Here is a 16,656-nt window from a genome sequence, read left to right as displayed (position 1 = left end):
AAGAGTTTCTTCTTTTGTTTTCACAGAAGATAAGACACTGTGGATTGCTTCTTTGATCACGATATGGTATGATAGACCACGCCCTCCTGAAGGGTTGCTGTGAACACCCTTAAAAAATTGCTTCGCTCAACTGCCAACTGAGATGAACCTAGCAGACAGGTTATCCCATAAAAGACCCGAATAACAGCGCCCCCATTCAGCAGGAAGCAGTTTGGAGAGAAAAAACTGCGCCCATGTTCCCATATATTGTTTGATAGCTATTTGGGCAAGAAACTGCTCTTGCCTGGACTATTGTATAAACTGGACACAAAGAACCCGCAGAGAGAGGACTGCTGAACTTGCCTAAAGGTGAGATGATCTTTTGGGGTTCCTGATTCATGAAAGAGACATGAATTCATGTGAGACATTCTGCAGGACACAGCAGATAGTGACTGAACTGCCTTTAAATTTCCTGCTTCATGGAAACGTCTCTGGATACTATGGACCTTTAGGCCGAAGATGGATGCCCCAACGGTACAGAGGAACTTTGGGTGACTGTCCAGGCAGTGAGATGTCTCTGTCATTTCTAGAGTTTAGAAGTTGCTTACTTTTTGTTTGCTTAGGTAATATTGTATTCTTCTGGAGTCTTTGATGGAGTTGAATAATAGATAGATAGTTATAGTTATAGTTTTCCTTAGTTATTATAAAGATAAAATAGATGTAAATATTGTAATTTTTACTTGATAACTGTTTTGTTATATGTAATTTTGCTATGTTAAAGTTAAAGCCTTCCTTTTATTTTTTGTTTAAACAGAAAAAAGGGAAATGATGGAGGAAGGTCATTTGTCAATAAACAAACTGCCTTGGCCCATTTGATAGGCTACCCCTTAGGTGGGTGGAGTAGACAGAATAGAATGCTGGGAGGAAGAGGAAGTGAGCTCAGATGCAAGGCAGCTCCTCTCAGAGACAGACGCCATGCTCTCCTCTCCAGAGCAGACGCGATGAAACTCCAACCCAGGATGGACGTAGGCTAGAATCTTCCCGGTAAGCGCACCTGGGGTGCTACATACATGAACAGAAATGGGCCAAGAAGTGTTTAAAAGAACAGAGTTTGTGTGTCGTTATTTTGGGGCATAAGCTAGCCAGGCATCCATGAGCCGGGCTGTGGGAAGAGGCCCGCAGCCCCTACTACAGCATGCATGTTTTACATCGGCAGTTATAGAATAAGAGGCCACGTCCAAATGGAAAGGTAACTTAAAGGCTACAGGCTGTAGGATTTTCTACAGCACCTCCCCCTTTTGTTTAAATAAGAAAGTTCTAAGCCTAATACAAAATTATATACAATAAGAACAAATATCAGGTATAAAAATTAGAATTACAGTCAGCATAAACAATATCAAGCAAGAAACATGTGATAAATGTTTCAATAATTACCCTATCCTAAGAAGTTTAAGTCTTTATTATAAATAACTTGGCTAAGTCATGAAAGGAAAGTAACTACAACTATCTAGTCTTCAATCCCATTGGAAACCCAAGAAAGGAAATAATATTACTTAAGTAAGCAGGAAATGCAATCAAGCAACTTCCAAAATGTGTAATAAATGACAGAGACAACTGGATACCTGGGCAATCACCCAAAGTCTCATTTGCAACATTGGAGCAACCAACTTTGGCTAATGCCTAGAGTAACTAACAGACCATTTCCAGGGGCAGAAAAAATTTCAAAACCATAGTACCCTGTCTTGGCAAGATTTGACAGTCTTTTTTCTTGCAAGGAAGCAAGCAGATAACCAAATTGACAAGATGTTTGCCTAACTTCTCCAAAACCTAATGTGCTGATTAAAGACATTTTCCACTAAGCAGTGTTTGAAAAAGAAAATCATACATTCCAAATCAGATAGACACTTTTTAATACTCTAAAGAGTTTTTTATTTTTATTTTACATGTGTGGATGTTTGCCTCTGCATATATCTGTGCACCACATGTGCACAGTGGCTACAGAGGCCAGAAGAAGGCACTGGATCCACAAGGAACTGGAATTATAGGTGTTTGTTAGCTGGTATCTGGGCGCTGGGAATTGAACCTGGGTCCACTGGAAGAGCACCCAGTGTTCCTAATTGCTGAGTCATCTCTCTAGCCCCTTTGTTGTGTTTTAAAAGCAACAACTCTCTTAGAATAAGGATAGCTTAAAGAAGGTCTTTAGAATGGGCTCTGTGTAGGATTTCCTAGTATAGTTAATTACGTTCTCAAAGAGTTCTCTTAAGAACTGTTTGTGATAGGTTTTTGTAGTGTTCATCTTACAGAGCAGAGTAGAAGCACTCTATGAGACTGAGAGATAGGGCTGACTGACAAGGAGTCCAGATACCGATTCAGGGCTATTATGAGATGTAGACTGTTCGACTACAACAGCCAGACTCTGGCTTTCACTGTAACTGTGGAGAAGTTGCTATAAAACATGACCTTAGCAGCAACTATGTTTGACTCAGTCTGGGAACTTCACACACTAAAAGGGAAGATGAGAAAGATCTCTTAATGAGCAGAGCTAATCACCATGCATTCAACTGTAAATAGAAGGCTTGGTGTCCTCTCTTTGAATGGCTAACTTTAGCACTTGAGTCGGGCCTCCAAGCTCCCAAAAATCTTCCTGATGGCACTTCCAGGAATGAGACTCTGGTTTCTTTTACTTTTCTTATGAAAGGACTTTTATTCCCTTGCATTTAGTGTCTTCTTTGGTCCAGTGGTTTTGGCATCAGTATGGAAGTTCTAAACTGGTTGAAGCAATGAGGCAGGACCGCGTTCTATAGAAAGAGGTCATCTCTGTCTTGTCCAGTTTTGGATTCCTTGCTAGCTCAGAGCCTGGCACAGAATATTCATCCTCAACACATTTGTTAAAGAAATGAAAAATTGAAAGCTAAATAGGTAGCTTCAGGTAAGAGTCTTAGACTATGATCATAGTCCCAAGAGTAGAGCAAGAATATTCCCATCCACAAGTGTGATGAGTTATAGTAGAAAGAAGAAAAAATCCAAACAAGTAAGTTGGATGTTCATTTTGTCCCTGCCTGAGGGAACTAGAAAAACCCAACTGATCACATTTGAGACCACTTATTCTTCTGGAAAAGGGGCTAACCATCTGGAAAGGGCTCTGAGAAATACTGTCAGGATCAGGTAACATAAGTGAAAGCATTTTGCATTGTTTGGGCATTATGTATCTGCAATACAGGAGGTGAGGAAAGCACTGAGTAGGGATCCTTGGTCTGTTGCTTGACTCTAATTTACTGGAAGATTGGGTGGAGTTATAGAGGCCAGTGATTAGGTAGGGAGGTAAGGTTGCTGGGCTCCTTGACTGCAGGAATCTGGTCTAGGCAGCTCTATCAGTCAGAAGGTACTCCTGACAAGCTAGCTGGCTTTCAGGATAGGGAACACACCTACTACGGGATTACGTATTCAGGTGAAAAAGCATTTGGGGGAAGATAAGCATCAGAATCTATAGTCTCTGGGTTTGTGGTTCCCTGGACTGCCAGCTGATGGTAATGGGAAAGGACAGGGTTAGCTTTTTGGTGCTTTAGGACCTGCTTTCCCCAGTCGCTTCACTCTGGGGATGCAAGAAGGGCAAGGGAAGCTTGCAGAGTTCAAGAAAGTTGGATGAGACGGTTCTCAGTGACTTGTACTGACTTTCTGGAACTATCTGGGGAGAAGTCCGAGAAAAAAAGGATGGCCTCCAGGCCTACTTCTGAATTCCTAATTTCATCCTCAGAAAGAGGCTAAATAGGAGCAGCTATGAAAGGCTTCAATGACTCAAGATGGCCAGAAGATGGATAGTCCTGAGGCGTCATAAAATCCCGGGCTCCTGTGGCACAGGATAATGGCAGTGCTGTTCTGTTGAGAAGATCATAAACTTTAAAGACTAACATACCTAGAGTTAAAGATAGATGCTGACTCTCATTACCAGCTCAGTTCCAGTATCTCTGTGGCTTGATGTCTTCACTTACAAAACTAGCTGTTTGAGTGATATCATTACAGAATTTTATAGTTCAGATTCAGTGTCATTGATTGGTGTGGTTGAGCTTGAAATGGAGGCTTCCATGATGACAGTCTCTTGTCAACTTACAGGCTTTGTCATTGACAAGTTGTTCCCTGAGAATTTATTAGAAATACTGTGTTCTTTCCAGTTCTCCAGTCATGACACATGATTGAGAGAACACTCATAGAAGAAGTATGATTTCAATAAAACTGGCATGCCTCTGCAGATCCAAATCATGACCTACAGACTCATTTGACACAAGGGGAAGACAGAATAGATTTTATCTGGGTTCGGTAGTTTCAGCCTTTTGATGGTGTGACAAGATATTGCCTTCTACAGATTTCAAGACTGAAAAACCATGCAATCAAGTTACAAAAAATTCTTGTGGTTAGAAAAATATTGAGAATTTCATACATTAATATAATGTGTTATGGTCAAGTCCGTCTCCCATTCTATTCTCTCAAACTCCTTACACCTTTCTTTGCCCATTTCACATACTTTTTCTTGAACCCCTCAGATTGCACTTTGTGTTGCCTATGTAAGAATGTGTAGGGCAATACAAGTATGGCAATTGTTCTGTGTTATGGGAAGTGTAACCTTATGATTTTATGTTGGGCCATTCATAGTTGTCTGAGACTGTATGTGCCTGGAGGTTGGACATTCCTAACCAGTTGCAAGATTTACATTGATTTGAGTTGTATTCTCACAAAAATTCCAGGGCTAAAGACTTAATCCTCAACCTGCAGTGTTCCAGGATGTAACTGAGTAAGTGTATTGGGATGGGAGCTAATTCTATAAGATTGATGCTCTTACAAAGAGGAAAATTTGGAGACATCTATGTATGACATGAAAACACCTGGCAGATCTCGTGGTGCTTAGAGAGAACTAATCCAACCAGCACCTTGGTTTCAGGTTTCTGGGTATGTCTTCTATAACTGTGAAACAACATATTTCTGATATTAAAGCCATCAGGTTTGTAGTGCTTTATATGACCCTACCCCCAAGAAAACTCATGACTAACCACTAAGTAACACTTTACTTTCTTTTAGGTCATAGGTGTTATTTCTCAAAGGGCATGGGTGTTGACTGCTCTGGGAATTAGAGTTCCACATCTAGAATTTACTTCTATGCTTTGGGCAAACGAGCTGAGACACCAAAAAGTGTTTATAGGGCATTTCCTGTAGGCATAGAGGAATGTTGCCTCACACTAAGCTTCAGTAAATAACAAAATTAATATCCGCTTTGAAGGACGGGAAGACTGTGTGACATGGCTAGCCTTAGTCATCATCTTTTGGAAAAAGCAAAGATGCTTTAATCCATAGTAACTACAACAGACTCCATTGTACATCCCTCTGTAAGTCACTGAGGTATTTATGGTTATGACTCTGCAGAATGTTAATTACTTATGCACAAATATTGTATTTTGCTTAATAAGTGAAATATCCTTTAAATAGTGTTTTCTTTTTTTTTTTTAAGTTCTATCTTTCCACATCCATTGGAGATGATTTTCAGGATCACTTACACTTAAAAATCACAAATGCCCATGTTAAAAGTTATTTTCATTTTATTTTAAAAGTGTTTTTAACTGGAATATCACATCCTTTCTCTCTTTTCACCCTCCAGCCTCTCCCAGTTACCATCCACCAAACTCCTCCCTCATTCCTTCTCAAGTTGATGGTTTCTTATTTAAATTAAAATTTGTTACATGGGTATATATGTGTATGCACCAATATATAAAAATAGAACATTATGGGTTTGTTTTTGTTGTTTGTGTGTATATGGTTGGTTTCAAGGTTGACCAGTCTGCATTGGACAACCAATAAGGGTGTTCATTCCTGGGAGAGGCTAATTTCCTCTTTCCAGCAGTGGATAGTTGCCTGTATTCTTATTCTTTCTTTTTCTTTTTCCTTTTTAAATTACAGCACTGTTTGGTCAATGACTCTAGCATATTCCTAGCTAGCTCTTATTTCTTAAATTAACTCATTTCTATCAATTTGTGTATTGCTATGAGGCTGTGACCTACCAGTAAAATTCCTAAGGTTCTGGTGTATCATTCTTCTTCGGCAGCTCCATGGCATCTCTCTGACTCTGTCTACTCTCTATACATATCTGTGTTCAAATTTTCCACCTGACTTTGCTCTGCTAAGCCTTTGGCCAAAAAAAAAGCTTTATTCTTCAACCAATAAAAGCAACACATTTACAGAAGGACATCCCATATCATCTTCCCACTTCTGTATAGTTAACAAGGAAGATCTTAACTTTAGTATATTAAAATTACATTTAACAAAACAGGTATTAAGCACATTACACCTTTAGTAGTTACACCATAGTTACAATAAAAGAACTTAAATTTAAAACACATAATTTTATAAACCCCAAATAAGATGGCTGATAGTTTAGTTCGATGGTAGATTTTTTTCAGTGTGCTTGGTCCTTGGATCAATCTCTAGTAGTGTAAAAAGAAAAAAATGTTTGTTATGAGGGCACATAACAGCATAGTAGTTTGTGTTGTCTCTCTCCCCAGAGATGTTGTAGTTAGTCCAATTTTGTCTTTTTCCATCTAGAGAAGAAACAAGGCTTATCTCAATAGATATAGATGAGCAAGTCACCAGCAATGTTATGTAACCCTAGAGTGCCCTGATTTGGGGCTTGTTTTCCTGGAATGCACCTTGGTTGATGGGTTGGTATAAGCTGGTTTCTCTTGTCTGTGTTTGGGTTATGACTGGATGAATATTCAGCATTCCCATCTCAGTCTATGAGTCTGAACCTTCTTCAAACATTGGGAAACATTGCAAGCTGCACCCTATTCTCCTCTTGCTCCTGCTTGTGATTTACTCACTGCTGAAACCCAGAGAGGAGCTGGAACGCATACTTTTAGTTACTTTGTTTAGTTGCTGAGTGGCCTTTTGATTGATAACTTTTCTGCAAATCCTACTATGTTTGTTTTTCCAAATGGCAAGAATACCAGTATATATTTTACTTCCAGATTTAAGCCCAGTCTTCTATATATGGGCTTTTTTTTGGGGGGGGGAGTGTTAAGAGATATAAAGCATCAATTTGGGTAAGTATTTCTGCTTATGTAGTATCAAATCTGTAGTTTTGTTTTTCTAGGATGTAGACCTTGCAGGGTGTGTGTCGGTAGATAGCTGGATATCAAGCTGTGTTCAACAGGGAAGAAATTGATGTACATCTTCCTGGCTCTTATGTCAGTTTCCCAATTCCTTACAGGAACTGTTAGGGAAAGAGAAATATGTTCCTCTAGTATCCCAATATCTGTGAGCACCTATGAGACTGAACCTTATTCTTTCTTTCTTCTCTTTTCCCATACATATTTACAAAAGAAATGATCTTTAAAATTTTACTTTACAATAGCAAACAAAATAGAGGTAAATATGAAGAGTAAAACAATACCATCAGGAAAAAAATCACGTGATCACCTCCTCTTTTGGTCACTATAGTCTACATAATAGAAGTATTCAGGAAAACTGGTTAATCACTTCTCATAGATTTACTTCCATTTTATTTTTGTATGACAGATATTTATAAAATGGAAGCTAATCAAAATGCACAAAAATGGGGCTGAAGAGATGGCTCAGCAGTTCAGCAAGAGTTTGTGAAGGACCCAAGTTCAGCTTTTAGCACCCACATTGGATGTCTCATGACTGCCTGTAACGTCAGCATACATGTGGCATGCACTCTTTCATACACATACCTGTGATTAAAACTAAACAAATCTTTTTATGAAGAACAAAAACAACACTGAATGCATTGTTTTTTGGATACCTTGAATGAAACTTTATTTAACTATGCAGGTTGTTTTGCTCTGCCTGTCAAATACCATCGATATGGAAATATGCTGCTGCTCAGGGTACACTGCAGTATTTGAAGCTGAGAAACAACAGGACATTGGTAGCTTACTTGACAAACCATGTTGAGTATTATAAGCATTTCTTTCCTAGCTTTTTAAAGGCTTCTATCACATCTTGGTTTCTCAGGCTATAGATCAAGGGGTTTAACATGGGGATAATTATACCATAGAATACAGAAGCTGCCTTCTCTTGCTCCTGAGATTCACTGGTGTGCGGGTGTAGATACATATAGGAGAGAGTCCCGTAGAAAATGGTGACTGCCATCAGGTGGGAGGCACACGTGGAGAAGGCCTTTTTCCTTCCCGCAGCTGAAGACATCCGTAGGATGGCAGCCAAGATGTATATGTAGGAGAAGGTGACCACCAACACCGTGCTCATCAGGTTGAACCCCACAAAGACTGTCAGTAGCAGAATACTGAAGTCAGTACTGGAGCACGACAGGGCAAGAATGGGAGGCTCATCACAGAAGAAGTGATTAATGGCATTGGATTTGCAAAAGTTCAGTGAAAATGTAAAGCTCGTGTTTACAGAGGCATTTAGGAAGCCCATGGTATATGAACCAACCAGCAGCAGAATGCAGAGTCTCTGGGACATGATGATGGGATAACGTAATGGGTTGCAGATGGCCACATAGCGGTCCACGGCCATAGCAGCTAGGATGTAACAGTCAATGGTGGCAAAAGTACCGTAGGCTAGCAACTGTAGCATGCATCCCATGAAAGAGATGGATGCTTTCGTCTCCATGAAGTTTTTCAACATCTTGGGAGTGATAGCGGAGGTGTAACAGAGATCAACGAAGGCTAGGTGTTGGAGGAAAAAGTACATGGGAGTGTGCAGGGAGGAGTCAATCTTGATGAGAAGTATCATCCCAATGTTACCCAGGAGTGTGGCAACATAGATCATGAGAAATATTATGAATAGGATGTGCCATGACTTGTGCTGCCCAGCAAATCCCAGAAGAATAAACTCAGTCACTTTGGTGCCATTATTTTGTTCCATGGTTAATAGGAAAGTTTAAAAACCAGCTGAAGGGTTGCAAAGAAAGAAAAGTAGAGAAGGCTGAGGGCGTTTTCTTTGAACATATTCCACCCTGTTTGGTTTCAAAATAAGACTAAGAATACTTTCTGTGATACAACTTATTGGTGATACGACTTATGTTGGGGCTAGGCACAGTGACTTACACCTGTAATCCCAGCTGGGGCATATGAGACCCTGTCTTCAAAACAAGAAGAGCAAAACAAAACAAAATGGCTAAAACATGGCACCCCAGCTTAGACAATTCCACATAAAGTTTGGGGAATTGTCCTCCAGCAGTATCCGTATTCTCAGGGACAAGCAAGTATGCCACACAGACACCAACTAACAAAGACATAAAGAACACCTTATTTAATTATTTACTTACCAATGTGTAACTGATACATATGGTGCAAGTATGTTCACTTCTGTGGGCATGTGTGGAGGCCCAGTCCTGACAACTGGTGTCTTCTTTCATTGCTGTTCACCTTATTATTTGAGACGGTTTCTCACAGAACTTGTATATTGCCCGTTTACATAGATTGGAGTACGAATAAGCTCCTAGGATCAGACTAACTCTGACCTCTCTAGTGTTAAGATTATAGATGCATGTTGCCATTCTCGGCTTAAATTTTCTTTTAAATTAAAAACATTTTTGAAAGTGTGCATGCATGCATGTGTGTGTGTGTGTGCACGTGTGTGTGTGTGTGTGTGTGTGTGTGTGTGTCAGTCCATCCATGTGTGATAGCGTCTCTCTGTAGATGTGGAAGCCCAACACCAATGTTAGGTGTCCCCTCTATTGCTATTCACCTGATCTTTTGATTAAGGGTCACTCACTGGATATAGAACTTGTTCGTTGGGCTAGATTGACTAGCTAGGAAGCCCTGGAATCTTCCAGGTTCCTGGAGTGCATTGCTGTGCCTGGCTTTACTGTTGGTGCTGGGGATCTGAACTCAAGTCCTTATGCTTGTGCAGAAAGCACTTTCATCAGATCTCCATCCCTAAAACAGACTTTTATTTAACTACAGTTTTTACATTCTTTCTATTTTAATCTAAACACTCTAATTTACTCATATCTTAACTTTAGATCCCAAACCCCCAGCTTTTTAGGTTCTATGTAATTTTGTTTCAAATATTCTCTATATGCTCTTATTCCCCTGTCTTTTTCTTATTGTGTTCTGGTAATCATGACTCACGGCATGTAGAGTTCTCTATGGAGGTGTTTATATGTGTCATGTATTCATAATCTCTCTCATTCTCAATCTGCTGTAGTCTAATATTTTCATAAAGAGTAATAAAAATATTTCAGAGTTGTCAGAAGTCTACCACAGGTTTAAACGATCCATTCCACTTCCTTATTCATACCATCCTGACCTGGTAACAGAGAGCCCCAGATGTGATGCTGCTGACCCATGGACCACACTTTAAATAGCTCTGACTAATGGTGCCTGTCTTTCATAATTACCTATGCGCTTTCCTAGAGAAATGTCTCTGAGGCACGTTCTGAAAGTCAAAGGTAATTGACACAGGTACGCAGTAAGCTTGGCTGAGCATCTTCTGATGGCTTTTGTTTATGCTGCAGGGGTGCAAGCATCGCTAAGGTGCATAGGGATTCTCATGTGGACATCATTTCTTCACTACTTCTACTCTGGTTCTGAAAATGTGTAGTCATATCTCATTTTTATAATTTTAGACATGAATTAATTTGGTCACTCTCCAATATTCTTAGAACTATGTTATTCTACTTTTCTACAAATTGGCTGTTGATATTTTTGGTAATGTATAACTAGAATGCAGTATTTTAAAAAACCCGGATTTGAGTTCCCTATCAGTTAAAGGTTTTCAGGGATTTTATCACTTATATACTTTATTTATGGAATCTCCTATAGAAATATTAAATTTGAAGAAATTGGTTACATTTTTTACTTCATAGTTGTGGTTTGAAACAATAAAACATATCTGTTCATTCATTCTTTCCCTCAGAAGGCACAGATGTAACAAGGACACTTACGTGCAGTGGATTGCTGTTCTAGCTTATTGAACAATGCTATTTCATATCTTCTATTTAATATGATTTTTCCCCTCATTTTTGTTCAGTGCCTGCATGTACATTCATGTTACATGTACATTCGTGTTACATGTACATTCAGGTTAGAGGGAAATCTTGGCAGTTGTTCCTCAGGGGCCACTTACCATATTTTTGGAGACAGGCTCTTTTAGTAGCCTGAAGCTCTCTGAGTAGCCTACTCTGGCTGACTGTCTGTATCCTCAGCACTGAGTCACCATACCTACCTGTGGTTTATTATTATTATTATTCTTTGGCTGGAGACTGAACTCCCGTTTTCATATTCAGGTGTCAAGCACTTTTCCTACAGCTGTGCCTTCCCAGACCCAGCGTCTGTTTGTTTATGAACCTTGAAGAGAGAGATTGATAGTAGTTGGTATGTATCAGTTCATGACCAGATACTTTACTATTTCATTTAAATGATTTCATGTGTGTGAGAATTCTGCCTGCATGTATGCAAGTGCACTGAAAGCATGTGTGGTGCCCACGGAGGCAGAAGTGAGTGCTGGATCTCCTGGAACTGGGGTGCTGGACAGTTGTAAGCTACCATGTGGGTACTGGGACTCAAACCTGGGTCCCCTGCATGAGCGCTTTTCTTGTCAACTGAGTCATCTTTCCATCCTCATTTGAATATTTAAAAAATACTTAGAGAACAGTAGTATCACCTGTTTGACTAAAGACATTCTCAACCGTGGAGCAACTAACTCTAATGCTATATATATATAAACGTTCCCCTCTAAAAAATCTTAAAAGAGAACATTCTTCAACTCATTTCATAAAATAAATGTAACCCTGATAACAGTGTAAGAAAATTGAAGCTTAACTCATTGATATAGTATACCTGCAAATGTCATTAAAGTACACAGTTACTGAAAACATATAGCTGTATATGAAAGAAAAATTCAGTGGAAACAGAAGGCGCTCCAAACACAGCTGTTTCCTTCTTTCTTGTTTTTTTTTTTTTTTTCCAGTTGAGAAAGAAAATAAACTGTATTTAATGGAGACTATAATAGAATTTTCAGATTCCTGGAGATAACCTTTAAGTTTATTAGGCAAGTTAGTTGTTGGCAACAAACACAGGAAGCAGAGTGGTTTACCATTCCAGTCTTGGTAGCCGTAATTAGCAATGCCTTTTGCAACTGCCCGACAGTAAACCTTTGGAGTCAGAGATGTGAGTGCATTTTCTAGGAATGAGTGCTTAGACTGGACAACTTCCATGTTAACATATTAAAACGAAGACAGCCATTTGATATATCAAAAAGTAGTTGACAAAATTTAGCAAATTTTCATGACAGAGCGCTAGAAAAATGGAAACAGAAGGGAGACTATATTAACTTGGTATAGTTTTTTTTGCCATATTGTTATACTAAATAGCATTGTTGTAAGTTATGAAAATTAGCACTTATAACTGAAGTAATATGATTATAATAACTTTGATTCCTGAATCTACTCAACATTCACCTTAAGTCTTAGCCAGGACAGAAGGGCATGCAAAGGAAACAATGTGAACCTTGAGTATATGGAGGGATCTCAGTTGTTACTATTTTTAATGATGTATTTGTCTTCATGGAGAATCTCAAAATTATCCTATAAATTCTTAGTGAGGTTAGTAAAGTCATTAGACATCAGTCTAACATACAAAGGCCAATTCCATTCATGTTTACAACAGACAATACTAATTAAACTTGCACAATTTCATATTTGTATATAATGCATTCTGTTTGCTCTCCCTGCTCACCTGTCATCTCCCTCCTATCCCATCACCCCCACTCAGCTCCTCCCTACAAGTCCCCTTTCCACGTTCATGCCTTCCTGTTCTGACACCTGCTGAGGTCAGTAGGCCCATCTATAGGCTGCTGGGTTTGGACCATCTGTAGGCTGCTGGGTTTGAAAGTGTACACTCACCAACTAAGATATACAACTAAGACAATGGCTTGCCATTTCCCATAATCAAGACAGATTTTTTTATTTAAAATGTTTAGAGCTGAGGGTGTGGATCAGTAGTAGAGCACTTACCTAGTGTCCTCGAAGTCCTTGGTTTGAGGTTTGATCCTTATTCCTGAAATGAAAAACAAGCAGAAATGAAACAAACCCCCAAATACTCTAATAACAACAAATATAAACTATATAAGTACAAATCTATCAATGAATGATCATAATACTTCTTGAGAAAACTTTGAGGGCATAAAGAAGACTGAATTCAGATTGGGTTGTGGATAAAAACTAGCATTGTAAACAACTCCCCCATTAATGTACTAATCCAATGTAATTCTTATGAAATGCTATAAAGAATTTTAAGTATACTCCAACAAGCCTATTCTAAATTTGATATGGAAAAGAGTCAAGGATAACTAAGATAATTTTAAAAGGAGACAAGGTGGGAACCTGTTCTAGCAGACTTCAGGGGTCTGCTATATACCCAAAAGTGGTATTGCTGGGACTTGAGATAGGTTGTTTCCTAATTTTCTGAGAAATCGCCATGCATATTTGTTTTTGTCTTATGTGATGTGTTAGTTTTTGCTTTATTTTATTTTATTATTAGCACTTAGAAGCCTGTTTGTTTTCTAATGAGAGAAGAAAGGGGCTGGATCTGGATGGGAGGGGAAGATGGGAGAAACTGGGAGATATAGAGGGAGGGGAGACCACAATCAGAATATATTATGTGAGACAAAATATATATTTTCAGTAAAAAAATTAAAAAAAGAATGTGCCAGAATAACTAAATAGTAAAGTTATCAGGCGATTTAAAAGCAACAACAGCGACAATAACAGAGAGGGGGATGTGTTCAGGCAGCTCTAGTAGGCACTGGAAGGAGAGAATGGGGGTAGATATGATCATATTTCATTGTACACATCTATGAAAGCAAAAATAAACTGAAAACTAACAAATGTGGAGAATTCCAACATGGTAAACTTAAATTTATCCTTGTTCAATTGAAATCCTGAAGTCATAAATGAAACAAAGTAATAAAAATATTTATCATTGTAAGACATACAATAAGGCATGAAGAACTCCTTATGTTCATTCATTGATGCCATTTACATGTCTCCCCGGCAACGCCAGCTCCATCTATTTCTTCTGTTTTTATTGTATCACTAAGGAAAGAGCCATTATTCCCGGTCTTGGGTGAAGCATGCTGGGACTTGTTCTCTCACCCTTTGCTCCGTATCACCTGCAAACACTGCAATGACAAAGACCTGATGTTGCGAATGTCATTTGTTTGGTTTTACTTACACTGGAGCTGCTTCCTGGTTCACTTTTGGCAGCTGGTAACTGCCCACTAAGGTCTCTCTATTCTATTGTTTCCCATCAGGAATTTATAGTTCAGGACTAAGGGAGCAGCAATCACTCCCTTGTGATCTCAGGTTCCATGGACTAGGATACAACTGGGAAAAACAGTGCTCACGAGTTCTCTTGGGCTTACAACATTGTAAGCTTTCTAGATGAGAAAGCTTATTTCTTTAGGGACTTCGACTTTTTAAAGCAGTGCCTTGTTAGATAACAGACAATTTCCCCCTTGCTAGAGTAAGGCTGTAAATATTTTCTTGTCCAAAATCTGTGTTTGTGTCTTCTTCATTATACTTGTCACCAGGCTCACAGAATACTCCAGTCAGGACTTGACCATAATCCTAAATTTTCTTTGGGTTCCCATAAGATCATCAGTGATGCCAGCCAACAGGGAGTAGCCTAGAAAACTATGCCACACTCCCAAAGAATAGATTATGGATGTTTGTCTTTGTTTAGTGTGTTGCTTACAAGTTGTTATGGATAACAGTCAGGAAATAAGCTAAACAATGGAGACTAAATTACATACATTGCTATGGCATTCATTGAAGATAGTTAATCAGAATCCCATGGGTATGGTGTTTTAGTTTGCAGGTGTGCATATTAGTTAAGTAATGCCTGCCCTCCCCTGCACTTTCTCCTTCTCTATCCTATTCCTCTGATTCTTTCCTCCACTTCCTAGTAGATCTCCTCCAAGGTATTGAGCAGTTTGCACTGGCCAGAGGACAGATATCATTATGCATTTACACTCAAGTTATTAATTTATAAGAACAACTCTAAGAACTTGTATGCAATTCATCTGTTAACTTTTCATCCCTGAAGTGGTGGTTAGGAGACAAAGACTTTGAGAGGTGAAAAAGCTATGAGGTTCTACAAACATAACCTAGAAAACTCCCTGTCCTTTGTTCACGTCCCATGGTTTTTTGCACTGAAATCAGAGGAGGGCTCTAATGGGGATGCAACAGTGCTAACCCAAGCCTTGGATTCCTGTAAATAGAATTAAAAACATCTTTTTTATAACCCAGCCAGTCTATGGTAATTTCTTAAGGCAGCCTGTACTAAGACAGAAAATGGTTAAGAAATAGGGTGCTGATATTGTCTATATGTAACCTTGTGGAATCTGCTTTGGAACTGTTCAGGCAGAGATATTAAAAGAATTTCTAGTCATATGCAAGAAAAACAATCTTGGTGAGAGCTCTGAGAAAAAAGAAGAGAAGAGCTATAATAAGGGTTTCTATACTCAAAAAGGATACTCAGGTAATCATGTACTTCATTTTTATACAAGCACAGGGTTCCATGGAGATAGGCTTTTGAGCAAGGAGATCTGAAATTTTGCTGATGAGATTTCTAAGCAGAACAATGAAGGAGCAACCTTATTCTTTCAGGACAGCTTATGAAGTGATTTAAAGATGGAGTTATTAAACAAATAGAAATCATGGAAACTGAAATTTCCGATTTTTCAGGAATAGAGATGAGACTGTTCAGCAGAAAGACCAAAGAAGACAGAGAAAATGATATAAAAGGTGATCCATCAGATTTATTAAACTCTTTAGAGCCCCACTACAAAATATTTACATGTACAGGTGGGATACATTTCAAGGCAAGGGTTACCTTTTTCACTGTAGGATCAGAATGCTTAGGTTCTGGGGACTGTGCTTGTCAAAGAGCAAGACCAAAACACAGATAAACCATAGGTGGGCCAGGCTTGCAGAACTGGAGCAATGGTACAATCCCTGGACTAGCAGAACTGTTCATATGTGATATTCTGGCTAATTCTATATCAACTTGACACACACTGCATCACTTGAAGGGAGGGAACCTCAGTTGAGAGTGCTTCCATAAGATTCAGCTGTAAGGAATTTTCTTAGTGATTGATGAGGGAAGGCCTGTGGGTGCTGCCATCCTGGGGCTGCTGGTCCTGGGTTCTATAAGAAAGCAGTCTGAGAAAACCATGATGAGCAAGTCACTAAGTAGCACTCCTCCATGGCCTCTGCATTAGCTCCTGCCTCTAGGTTCCTGCCCTGTTTGAGTTTCTTGGATGATGAACTGTGATATGGGGTGAGAGCAAGCTGAACAAACATAAGTAGGTTATGAATTTAGGGACAGAGGAGTGAAATTGTTTCAGTATTTAGGATATTAAGAAATAAATTCATATTAAAAAGACATGACCCGGTCTACAGTAACCTGTTGTAAAAGTGAATTTGCTGTGACAGCAGGAAGGTACTTTATGTACAAGTAGAGGGTTATTAAGCCAGCAAAGGGTAATAACAGAGTGAGGTCTGGGAGAGTACAAACACAGAGTAGCTATTGTTTCATGAATGTTTTCCTTCCACATCAGTATGTGGCCATATGCATGCAGTTGTCAGCTCAAACAAGTCATCTGAGCCTGCAGTGTTGGCAGGTGCTTTTGCTGTATGTGCGT

General features: G+C 39.1%; 1 protein-coding gene across 1 annotated transcript; it reads right to left on the bottom strand.

The window, feature by feature from the left end:
• Positions 1-7,938: 7,938 nt before the first annotated feature.
• LOC130864883 (putative olfactory receptor 5AK3) lies at positions 7,939-8,868 on the bottom strand. The gene has a single exon (XM_057755717.1). The coding sequence runs from the start codon at positions 8,866-8,868 to the stop codon at positions 7,939-7,941; it is 930 nt and encodes a 309-aa protein (XP_057611700.1).
• Between the last annotated feature and the right edge of the window lie 7,788 nt (positions 8,869-16,656).

This window comes from Chionomys nivalis, chromosome 22 (assembly GCF_950005125.1).
Source record: "Chionomys nivalis chromosome 22, mChiNiv1.1, whole genome shotgun sequence".
NCBI lineage: Eukaryota > Metazoa > Chordata > Mammalia > Rodentia > Cricetidae > Chionomys > Chionomys nivalis.
The sequence above is the reverse complement of the archived record's forward strand: the minus strand, read 5'-3'. Positions and strand labels throughout refer to the sequence as shown.